Raw genomic sequence first — 12,481 nt, 5'->3', positions numbered from 1 at the left:
GTAGCGTGTAGCAGCATTTTTTCCCTTTTTTGAAAATAGATTTTATGTTTTTAGAGCAGTTTTAGTTTGATAGTAAAATTGAGCAGAAAATACAGAATTGTCATGTACTCCTGCTTGTAGAAATCCATAGCTTTCCTCACTGTCAGCATCCTGCACCAGAGTTAAACATTTACAGTTTATGAACCTACACTGACACATCATTTTCATCCTAAATCTATAGTTTATGTTAGAGTTCACTGGTGGTATTACAAATTCGGAGTTTTGACAAACATATGATGACATCTATGTACCATTATTATATTATATAGGATAGTTTCACTCCCCTAAAAATCCTGTTTTCTCCTATTCATCCTTCCCTTTCCCATGTTTTTTTCATGACTTTTTTTAAGTGTTAAGTTCCATTGTATGGAACAGTTTATGTATCACAGTTTATGTGTCACAGTTTATGTATCTACTCACCTACTTACTGAAGATCCTCTTGGTTACTTCCAAGTTTTCCTTCCTTTTTAAGGCTAAACAATACTCCATTGTATGTATATACCATATTTTATCTGTTTATCTGTCAATGGGTGTTTGGGTGGTTTCCATCTTTTGGTTACTGTGAATAATGATGTGAACATTGGTGTTCAGGTGTTCATTTGAGTACCTGCTTTCAATTCTTTCATTTATATTAAAGGCTATAATTTTGTCATTGTAAATACTGACCTTTAAAAAAATGCAGTGTAGTCCTCTCTAAGAAAAGGTTCTTTTTTTTTTTTTTTTTAAGATTCTATTTATTTTAAAGAGTGGGCATGGAGATGCTTGGGTGGCTCAGTGGTTGAGCCTTTGGCTCAGGGTGTGATCCCGGGGTCCTGGGATCAAGTTCCCGCGAGGAGCCTGCTTCTTCTTTTACCTGTGTCTCTGCCTCTTTCTCTGTGTCTCTCATGAATAAATAAATAAAATCTTTAAAAAAGTAAAAGCAAAGAGCAAGTGCGAGCAGGGTGAGGGGCAGAGATTGGAGGGAGAAGATCTCAAGCTGAGCTTAGAGTGTCATGTGGGGCTTGATCTCATGACCCTGAGATCATGACCCAAGGTGAAATCAAAGAGTTGGATGCTTAACCAACTGAGCCACCCAGGTGCCCCTAAGAAAACAGTTTTTGTGCTCAAAATGTGTTAGTCTATGGTGATTATTCCAAGTTAATTCTTATATGTACTAGGAACAAATACTATAACTGAACTAACATGAGTTCAATCCTTGGTGGGTTACAGATAGAGATTTCAGATGGAGTTATCATAAAATGGAACATATTTACTGCAGTAAGGAGATCATGGGGAATAACTTCCAAAGCCATGTGTCCCTGAGTATGGGTGAGCAGGTTCTTTTTATTTAGGGTTTAGGATGAATATTCAGAAAGGGGACCTCTGTCCATCACATGTAAAGGCATGTGATGTATGTTTGTGCAGACATGCTTAGGAAACATGCCTGTACATGTGTGCTATGTTATGAAGCTTGTGCCCCTCCCAGGGTTTAGACTTTAACATCATAATGAGGCAAACCCTGTCAGGGGAAGAGGTTTTGGGCAAACTCTTAACGGTATAAACTGGATGGAGTCTTGAGCTCCTTATCTTGGATAAGAAATACAGGGCCTTGTTTACTTTTGAAGCAGCACAGGAGTTTCACCGCTGATTTATTGTTTCTGTTATAGTTAGCCTATTTACTGGCCTCTAAGAGACTTAGTTTTTGCATTTCTTTAGTTACCCTTAACTACATTTTTGTATTTTCTTTGTAATTCTGACACTTCCTAGGAAGCTTTGTAAGAAATGTAGTTAGGCTAATAGAGCCAATGGAGCATTGATCAGGGAAAATATGAAAATAGCTGGGGACCTAAAATGACTTATTTTATGTCATAAAAGCTGTGTCGTGTCTCCTTTTTTTTTTTTTTTTTTTTTTTTTTTTAAGATTTTTATTTATTCATGAGAGACACAGAAGGCAAAGATGTAGACAGAGGGAGAAGCAGGCTCCTCATAGGGAGCCCGATGTGGACTCGATCCTGGGACTCCGGAATCATGCCCCAAGCCGAAGACAGACACTCAACCGCTAAGCCACCCAGGCATCCCTCTTGTCTTTCTTTTTTCGGGGACCCCAAATCTTTCTGTTTACAGTATAGTTAAGTCTTGCCTTTGGGCTACAAATCAACTTGGGAGAGCAGAAGTTCACTGCTGACAAGAGTAGTCTGCTGTTGGGAAGATTTACTAGTATGCTGGGAAAAGAAGTTTATTTTTCGAGAGGTAATGGAGAGCTTTGATTGATTTGACGAGTTGAGGTTGATTAAGTGCTGGTTGGGTTGTTGGGAATTTACTGCAAAATGTATTAGGAAAAATTGGTTTTCTGATTATGGTAGTGACAAATTTTCTTTTAGAAATTCTATTTGTCTTTAAAAACTGAGCTATATTAAAAAAGCATAGTAAATATTAGTTCAGACAGTACATGAATGACTACATTTTAGAGAAAATTACTACCAAATAGATTTCTTTTTGAGAAACTAAGGACAGAATAGGGGCCAGAGAAAGAGTGCAGCAGGTATTGAGTACTTAAGCAGAATTCAAAAGGAAATTGACTTGCAGTATCATCTGTAGAAGAAATTTGAGCTTCCTATAGTTAAATTGAATAGAAATGTTTGTTAAGGCCAAAAGGAAAGATCATCTGGAACAGTATAAAGTTTATTTGGTAAAAAGGAAGTTTATTGGTATATTGTATATAGAAAATTTTCCTAACTGGTTCAAATAAGGACTCTAACTGAAGAACCAGATCTAATTTTTTTTTTTTTCAGAATCTGAAATTATTAGGGATGGGTACTCCTTTGGGAGAGACTTATAGTATAAAGGAACAGAACAAATTAGGTTGTGGATGGGGGAGGGAAGCTTACTGGTATATCCTATAAACAGTAGACCATTGTTGCTATTGTGAGACAGTTTGTTATAATTAGCTGCCTTAGTCCTATGTCGTTTATCTTTTTTTTAATAATAAATTTATTTTTTATTGGTGTTCAATTTACCAACATACAGAATAACACCCAGTGCTCATCCCGTCAAGTGCCCCCCTCAGTGCCCGTCACCCATTCACCCCCACCCCCCGCCCTCCTCCCCTTCCATCACCCCTAGTTCATTTCCCAGAGTTAGGAGTCTTTATGTTCTGTCTCCCTTTCTGATATTTCCCACACATTTCTTCTCCCTTCCCTCATATTCCCTTTCACTATTATTTATATTCCCAAAATGAATGAGAACATACAATGTTTGTCCTTCTCCAATTGACTTACTTCACTCAGCATAATACCTTCCAGTTCCATCCACGTTGAAGCAAATGGTGGGTATTTGTCATTTCTAATGGCTGAGTAATATTCCATTGTATACATAGACCACATCTTTATCCATTCATCTTTCGATGGACACCGAGGCTCCTTCCACAGTTTGGCTATTGTGGACATTGCTGCTATAAACATCGGGGTGCAGGTGTCCCGGCGTTTCATTGCATCTGAATCTTTGGGGTAAATCCCCAACAGTGCAATTGCTGGGTCGTAGGGCAGGTCTATTTTAACTCTTTGAGGAACCTCCACACAGTTTTCCAGAGTGGCTGCACCAGTTCACATTCCCACCAACAGTGCATCCTCTCCAACATTTGTGGTTTCCTGCCTTGTTAATGTTCCCCATTCTCACTGGTGTGAGGTGGTATCTCATTGTGGTTTTGATTTGTATTTCCCTGATGGCAAGTGATGCAGAGCATTTTCTCATGTGCATGTTGGCCATGTCTGTGTCTTCCTCTGTGAGATTTCTCTTCATGTCTTTTGCCCATTTCATGATTGGATTGTTTGTTTCTTTGGTGTTGAGTTTATTTATTTATTTATTTATTTATTTAAATTTTTATTTTATTATTTATGATAGTCACACACACAGAGAGAGAGAGGCAGAGACATAGGCAGAGGGAGAAGCAGGTTCCATGCAGGGAGCCTGACGTGGGATTCGATCCCGGGTCTCCAGGATCGCGCCCTGGGCCAAAGGCAGGTGCCAAACCGCTGCACCACCCAGGGATCCCTGGTGTTGAGTTTAATAAGTTCTTTATAGATTTTGGAAACTAGGCCTTTATCTGATAGGTCATTTGCAAATATCTTCTCCCATTCTGTAGGTTGTCTTTAAGTTTTGTTGACTGTATCCTTTGCTGTGCAAAAGCTTCTTATCTTGATGAAGTCCTAGTAGTTCATTTTTGCTTTTGTTTCTTTTGCCTTCATGGATGTATCTTGCAAGAAGTTACTGTGGCTGAGTTCAAAAAGGGTGTTGCCTGTGTTCTCCTCTAGGATTTTGATGGAATCTTGTCTCACATTTAGATCTTTCATCCATTTTGAGTTTATCTTTGTGTATGGTGCAAGAGAGTGGTCTAGTTTCATTCTTCTGTATGTGGATGTGCAATTTTCCCAGCACCATTTATTGAAGAGACTGTCTTTCTTCCAATGGATAGTCTTTCCTCCTTTGTCGAATATTAGTTGGCCATAAAGTTGAGGGTCCATTTCTGGGTTCTCTATTCTGCTCCATTGATCTGTGTGTCTGTTTTTGTGCCAGTACCACACTGTCTTGATGACCACAGCTTTGTAGTACAACCTGAAATCTGCCACAGTAACTTCTTGCAAGATACATCCAGAAGGCAAAAGAAACAAAAGCAAAAAACTTCAGGATCAATTTATTGATAACTACAAATAGCATGTTGGGATTTTGATTTGAATTGTGTTGAATCTGTAGAGCTGGTTGGGAGGAATGGTTATTCAAGCCACTGGTGTAAAGCAAAATTGGGATTAAGTTTTACCTAAGAGCTATTTTTATTTCTTCTTCACCTTTACCCTGGATAATATATGAAAGTCCCCTTGTTAGTCAGGTCCTGGGCTCTGACCTTTCCCTGTGAGGCTGCTTAAAGGTTACATCAGTTTTGCAGCATTTTCTTTGAAATTGGCAGCTGCCCTAAGGACAAATCCTTGAGTGATAGTATCTTGCTTTTTTCATAGATTTTGGGACCCAGTAAATGTTTATTATCTTCTTAGCTCTTGAATACTTCTGAGGTTTTTAAAAATGATTTCATCTAGTTTTAAAGTTGTTTGGAGGAAGAGGATTAGTTCTAATTAGCTACATTATTGTTACTGAAAATTGGTTTACCTATCGGCCTGCGTCCCTCATAGAATTGATGGTTGGTATATTTAGTCTTTAAAAATTTGTGTAAATTATTGGAAGAGCAGAATAGATTCTCCTAAGTTTGCAGTGTCCATTTGGACCTGCCAGACAGTAATAGATTATGCTGCTTTGAGATATACTTAGGGTAGATCTTGGTAAGCTCTACTTGTGAAGAAATGTGGCGGGATCCCTGGGTGGCGCAGCGGTTTGGCGCCTGCCTTTGGCCCAGGGCGCGATCCTGGAGACCCAGGATCGAATCCCACATCGGGCTCCCGGTGCATGGAGCCTGCTTCTCCCTCTGACTGTGTCTCTGCCTCTCTCTCTCTCTGTGACTATCATAAATAAATAAAAATTTAAAAAAAATAAAGATAAAAAAAAAAAAAAAAAGAAAATGTTTAAAAAAAAAAAAAAAAAGAAATGTGGCAATTGAGTTTTTGTGTGGTCTAATTAATGTTAAAATGTGTCTTGGTTTTGGGTGCTGGGCAGTTTTGCAAAAAACCTTGTAGTTATTTGGGTTTGTGATGTGTAGACTGCTAGTTCTTTGTCCCAGTCTCATTCTTTCTTTTCTTAATTTCTGGTGTGTAGCTAGGAATATGACTATAAAAAGTAAAAATTGTATTTCCTGCTTCTTTTGCAACTAAGAGTGGTCATATGAGTAATTTTCATCAAATAGCTTGGATTTCTCCTTCTGGTGTCAGATTTGTCTGACAACTTTGAGTTGTCTTTTAGCCTCTGCCTGGAGTTATACCGGAGACACTTCAGGCTACACATATCAAAAGTAGTATTTATTTTCTGGATCTCTGCTGCTTCATTTATCCAGTCACCAATGCTAGAACTTTTAATTCCCCCAATTCCCACCTTTCCAAGACTCACATACATCTTATACACTTAAACTTCAAATCCAGCTAATTTTTATTCTTGCTAAATGTTCTGCCTTCTCCCAGTCCATACCCAGCATTGACCCTGGTTCTTGAGCTTGCCATCTGTTGCCTAGATTGTTACAATAGCCACATAACTGCTTCTTTGTTTTTGTTTTGTAAAGATTTTATTTATTCATTTGAGAAAGAGCAGGTGAGGGAGGGGAGAGAGCAGGAGAGAAAGAGAGGGAGAAGGAGAAGCAGACTTCCCACTTAGCACGGAGTATGAGTTGGGGCTTGATCCTAGGACCTGGAGATCATGACTTGAGCCGAAGGCAGAGGCTTAACAGTCTGAGCCACCCAGGCGCCCCTGCTTGTTTATAGTCTGGTAACTTTTCTATCCACAGAATCACCCATCTGAAATAAGTTTTCAACTATGTTACTCATGTGGTTTCAGAATTAACTCTAGTGCCCTTAGTCTTTCTAATAACTCTTTGTAATTTGGTGTCATTTTATTTTTCCAGGCTCGTTTGTCATTCCTGTAACTGTACATTTGATGCTCTGATAGTACCAAATTTCTTTTATTTCCTTTCCCGTGTATTGGTTCTTGACCACTGTGTCTTTGCTCATGCTTGACCTAAGAGTAACTTTTTCCTTTAAAATTGGCTAGTTTGAGAGATTTTTAAATTTTGTAAAAAATATTTATTTAAAAAAGATATTTATTTATTTATTCATGAGAGACACAGAGAAAGAGAGAGAGGCAGAGACACAGGTAGAGGGAGAAGCAGTCTCCCTGTGAGGAGCCCCATGCAGGACTCACTTGATCCCTAGACCCAGGATCACGCCCTAAGCCAAAGGCAGACACTCAACCACTAAGTCACCCAGGCGTCCCGAGAGATTTTTTATTTTAATTAACTTTACATTTTTTTTGAAACCTGAAATAAATAGGCTCTGCTTTTGAATATGCCATAGTCTGAAATAAGTATTTATATTCTGAGTTGCAGTTTTTTTATTGAAAGTATTTGAAATATTTTTGGAAATCTATTTCTTGCTTTAAAAGAAATGTCTTATTTAGCTAGAAAAAAACTGGTTTTAATATGTGTATCACAAAAGTTGTTTCAGAATAGTGCTTATTTGGACCAGTCTGCTTATGTCACACATACAGAAATTGTGGCCAGGAGAAATTAGTGATTATGTTGGTGAGGTAGAAGCAGAGTTAAGATCTACTGTGACCTACATCCAAATATAGGTATATGCTTTAAAAAAAATCTTCAAGCATGTTAAGGTTCTCAAGTCTTCTCTCCAAATCACGTTTAGGATTACCAAGTATTGTTACTAGGGCCTTTACTTTTTGTGTGAAGAGGAACTTGGGTAATGAGCAGTATACAGTGTAATTCATATCTTCTTAACAACCTTAATTCCATAAGGAATGGTTTATTTACAAAACAGTGGCCTAAACCTTGCCTCCATACCTGCTTCTTGGCAATTTATTTTAAAAGGAAATTTTTTGACCCATTGATAGCTTTTTTTAAGTATTCTAAGTGAAGCAGGCATGGTAGATTTAACACTTGATAGATGTGTGTGTCTTTGTTTGTTTTTAGCATCAAGCATTGCACGATTCTCTCCAATAATGTAGATCATCTTTTACTGAATTTAACACTGTCTGATATCATGGTCTCCCTGGCAAATGCCTCAACTTTGCAGAAGGATTCCAATTGGATAGAAATGATAAGGAAGTTTGTGACAGAGACCCTTGAAGATGGCTTTAGGCTAAATAGTAAGCAGCTGAACAGATTGCTTGGGGTATCGTGGAGGTTAATGCAGATACAACCCAACAGAGGTAGGTGTTAACTGCTTTATCTTTCTTTCAGAGAGGAGCTCTTATATATGCTATTAGGGTCTAGTTTTGAATTAGTGATTTTCAAACTTTATACATAGGTTAATTACATTCAAGCCATAAAAGATAGCTCCTACAAAGTACTGTCTCCTTGAACACTTAAATTGTATATGGCTCAGAGCGTCTCTTTCTCAGTGAGTAGGTCCATTGTGAAGCAACATGGTAAGATTTCTAGTAGATTACAGACTTTAGTAAAAGAAGGTAGATACAGTTAAGAGGAAATGCCATTGAGCCTAATGATAAAATACCCATTTCTCAGTCTAGTTTGATTAGAAATTGAGCACTTTTCCCTTTTATCCATCTGGAATGAATCCTGCCTGTCTCTACTTCTAGCCTGAAGTTACATATTAGTATGACTTACTAATTGTTTTCATTCAAAAACAAAGCTTTCCTGTTTTGTTCCCATCTTATTCATCTTTCTAAGAATCCTGGTTATTTTCATCACTACATAGGTTTTTTTGTCCCTTAAGAAAATTTATATGTAATCTCTGGTTGGTTTGACTTTTATATTGGGTCATTGCTACAGGACTTCGGTAGTGATCATTTTGTGACTAGGGTCTTCTTTGTCATAGGAACAAAGTAAACCGCATCTGTGCTTTTAGAGGAATTAGAGCTGGTAAAGAAACATTTTTGATTCATATGCAGTTGTTCTTGTTTTTAGAGGCTACAGAGTCTCTCATCAAGGCAGTTTATACATTATATCAGCAGAGAGGCCTTCTCCTGCCAGTTCGGACTTTGTTACTGAAGTTTTTCAGTAAAATCTATCAAAAAGAAGAACTGAGATCTTACAAAGTCAGGTAAAATTTCATTTATTTTGCCTTTCTTTTTCTTGGGGAGTTCTTTTATAGTCTGTTGAAATAAAATAATAGGGTGATAAAATCTTTGGAGAAGTTCATTTTTTAATCTCATTTCGTTGCATATAAGAAAAAAAACAAAATTGTATAAAGGAGCATACCTAATAGTACCAGTAATCTTTATGTGTATAACCAAGCAGATAAAAGCCTCTTTGAATTTGTATTTCTACTTGTTCACTACAGCTTAAGGACAATTGGAACAACCTATAGTAGCCTCAGCCTTTTCTTTTGCTTTCTATAAAAGTTATGGAAGTTGAACCACTAGCCCTTAAGGACATGTTGGGTATGGGAATGAGGACAATAGAAGATGAGAAAGTTTCTGGCTTAGTTTGGTGCTATCAAGTGAGATGGACAACACGAAGAGTGGAACTAAGGAATTAATTTTTTAATGTGATGGGTTTGAGGTATATTTCAGATGGTCAGGAATGTATGTTTAGGCAGAAAAGGATTGTGGGATACCTCAGCATACATAGGTAGTTGTTGAAACATTTGAGTCTGTAGTACAAACCAAGGTGCTTTTCATAGTTTATCTAAATCTCATACTCCTACTATGAGGTAGGTGTAGGTACTGTTACTTTCATTTTATAGGAGGAAACTGAAGCTTAGGTTACATAAGTTGGTGAGTGTCTTAAATATAATAGGACATAGAGCTGAGACTTAAGTTCAGATCTTACAACAAAGGTCATGCTTAAATCATTAAGCTCTTGGGCTACAGCAAAAGTGATTGCTGTTACCTGAGCATAGAGACACTGGAGCTTTCTTGAGTACAAGTACAGTTGACCCTTGAAGAATGTAGGGGTTAGGGACACTGACATACACCTCCCCCACACATCCCCACCCCTCGTGCACAGAAATCTGTGTGTGACTTTGGACTACACTAAAACTTAACTACTAATAGCCTACTGTTGACTAGAAGCCTTATCGATAACAGTTGATAAACACATATTTTAGGTGTTACATACATTATTACAGTTACATCTAAGAAATTAGAATATAATGTTTTCAGTATTTCTAGGCTGTGCACTTTTTGAGGTTTTCAAATTGTTGCAATTCTCCAAAAACTTTTTAAAATAGATTTATTGAAGAAAAATTGCTTATAAGTGGACCCACGCTGTTCAGACCCATGTTGTTTTCAAGGGTCAGCTTTATACTGAAGAATTAAAATAACACAGGTTCGAAGTCATTTAGTCTGGGAGCACCCTTCATTGAATGCATCAGTGTGTTAATATAGTATAATTAATTAAAATAAATGGTACAAAGAGTTGTACCATTGAGCACTTTTCCCCTTTTTAAGATAAACATACGGTTTTTAAGATAAACACACAATTAGTACCCCAAATTACATGATCTTTTTAATTCAATGGGTAAAATTGTGGAAAATATTATAGCTGAATAAATTTATGCTGCCATTCTTGTAGGCTCTCAGATGTTTAAATGAGTACATGTGGTTTTCTTGGTAGATGATTTGTTACTCTGGTATAGTCAAGTTAAAACTTTTTTTTGTTTAAATTTATTTCCCTTGTCTTTGGAAATCATACCTTATTTTGTTCTTCTTTGGTGTTTCTTAGATATCGTAGTAAAGTGTTATCCCGTTGGCTGGCTGGTTTACCATTGCAACTTGCTCATCTTGGCTCCCGAAATCCTGAGCTCTCAACACAGCTTATTGATATCATCCATACTGCAGCAGCACGAGCAAATAAAGAATTACTAAAAAGTTTACAAGCTTCTGCTCTCCGAATCTATGGTAAGAGTTCAACTGTGTAGGTAGCCATTGATCTACCCTGAATTAGGAAGGAAGCTTCTAAGGGGAACTCTTTAGGTTTCCTCGTTTGTTCTTCTCTTCTCTTCTCTTCTCTTCTCTTCTCTTCTCTTCTCTTCTCTTCTCTTCTCTTCTCTTCTCTTCTCTTCTTCCCTTCCCTTCCTTTTCTTTTCTTTTTTCTTTTCTTCTTTTCTTTTCTTTTCTTTTCTTTTCTTTTCTTTTCTTTTCTTTTCTTTTCTTTTCTTTTCTTTTCTTTTTCTCTCCCTCTTTCTTTTCTTTTCTTTTTCTCTTTTCTTTTCTTTTCTTTTTTCTTTCCTTTTCTCTTTCTTTCATTTGAGACAGAGAGTGAGCACAAGCAAGGAGGAGGGTCAGGAGGAGATGGAGAAGCAGGGAGTCTGATCTAGGGCTCAGTCCCAGGATCCTGGGATAGTGACCCAAGCCAAGCCTTTCCTTTAAATTATAAATTGGTTATACCATGGTTAAATTGCCAAAACAAGATTTCAAATAGTAAATTTATTTTCAGTAGTAAGTATTTTTTATTAGGATAATTTTAGAAGGGTAGTTGTTGTGGATTGTTTCTCGGATTCATAAATCATCTTTTCAGCCCCCTGCTGTTCACAAATTCAAAACTGATTAGGAATTTAAAAAAAATTCCTTTGAACTTCAGCCGCAAATTACATACTTAATCATAACGGATATCTTGTATGACTTCCATATATTTACATTTTTAATTCCTCCCAGGAAACATTTTACATTTTATTAGTATTTAAAAAATACTAATAAAAGCATACTGGGATATATACATATATATAATTTTTATTTATTATTGAGATATAATCATTCACATGCCATAAAATTTGTTATTTTATGTACATTTCAATGTTTTTAACATATTCCCAAATTTATGCAATCTGTCTGATTCCAGAATATTTTTATCACTCCAGAAAGAAACTATACCCCTTAGTAATCCTCCCCAGCTCCTGGCACAGAAATCTACTTTTCTCTCTCCGTGGATTTGCCTATTTTGAACATGGAATTTTATAATAAGGGTCTTTTGAATCTGGCTACTTTTACTTAATGTACTGTTTTCAAAATTAATGCATGTTGTAGCATGCATGTATCTGTACTTTATATTTTATTGGTGAGTACTAGTATTCCATTGTATGGATCTTTCACTTATACATTCTTTAAGTAATGGACTTTTGTTTGCTTCTACCTTCTTGGGTTATACTTTTAAGTCTGTTTTTTCAGTATTGCTTATATGTATAGGTACCTTTTGCTTTAAATTAGGTTGATATTATGACTGCCACTGTTTAGCAAAAGTGCTTATTTTTTACTGTTTTACTTTGTGTTCAATTCCTTTACCCCCATCAAAGTTCTTATTTCATACATGACACTTGGATGTTATGGAATTATTAGTGTGTTAAACAAATGTGTCTTTAAATAATGATTATGTTTATTTTACCTTAGAAAATAGTTTAAGTTGTACATATACTTTATTATAAAATTTTTTTTAAATGTAGTTGATGTATTGGAATTCAGTTTAACACAGTAATCAATCTGCTTTATTAATTTGATCTCTGTATATCTTTTATAGTTGAATTTAATATGTGTATCTATCCCCACTAGATCCACAAGAAGGCACTGTAGTGGTTCTCCCAGCGGAGTCTCAGCAGCGTTTGGTCCAGCTTGTATATTTTCTACCCAGTCTGCCTGCTGATTTACTTTCTCGGTTAAGTCGTTGCTGCATTATGGGAAGACTCAGTTCAAGTTTGGCTGCTATGCTTATCGGGATACTGCACATGAGGTAGCATCCTCAAGTGAACTGTATTTTAAGTGTGTAGTCTTTTTCTCTATGCCTTTTATTGGCAATGTATAAGCTACAGAGCACTTTTAAAGTCATATACTGCTACTAACTTAATTT

At 36.6% G+C, this 12,481-nt stretch overlaps 1 protein-coding gene across 4 annotated transcripts in view; it reads left to right on the top strand.

The window, feature by feature from the left end:
* The window catches only part of TEX10 (testis expressed 10), a 64,105-nt gene that overhangs the window by 22,609 nt on the left and 29,015 nt on the right, over nucleotides 1-12,481 (top strand). For all 4 annotated transcript variants that reach the window (XM_025433066.3, XM_049116311.1, XM_049116310.1 and 1 more), the window contains exons 6-9: nucleotides 7,649-7,887; nucleotides 8,606-8,741; nucleotides 10,367-10,542; nucleotides 12,187-12,364. In XM_025433066.3, the coding sequence (XP_025288851.2) occupies nucleotides 7,649-7,887; nucleotides 8,606-8,741; nucleotides 10,367-10,542; nucleotides 12,187-12,364 (729 nt within the window). The remainder of the gene's footprint in view (nucleotides 1-7,648; nucleotides 7,888-8,605; nucleotides 8,742-10,366; nucleotides 10,543-12,186; nucleotides 12,365-12,481) is intronic.

This window comes from Canis lupus, chromosome 11 (assembly GCF_003254725.2).
Source record: "Canis lupus dingo isolate Sandy chromosome 11, ASM325472v2, whole genome shotgun sequence".
NCBI classification, from domain to species: domain Eukaryota; kingdom Metazoa; phylum Chordata; class Mammalia; order Carnivora; family Canidae; genus Canis; species Canis lupus.
The sequence above is the reverse complement of the archived record's forward strand: the minus strand, read 5'-3'. Positions and strand labels throughout refer to the sequence as shown.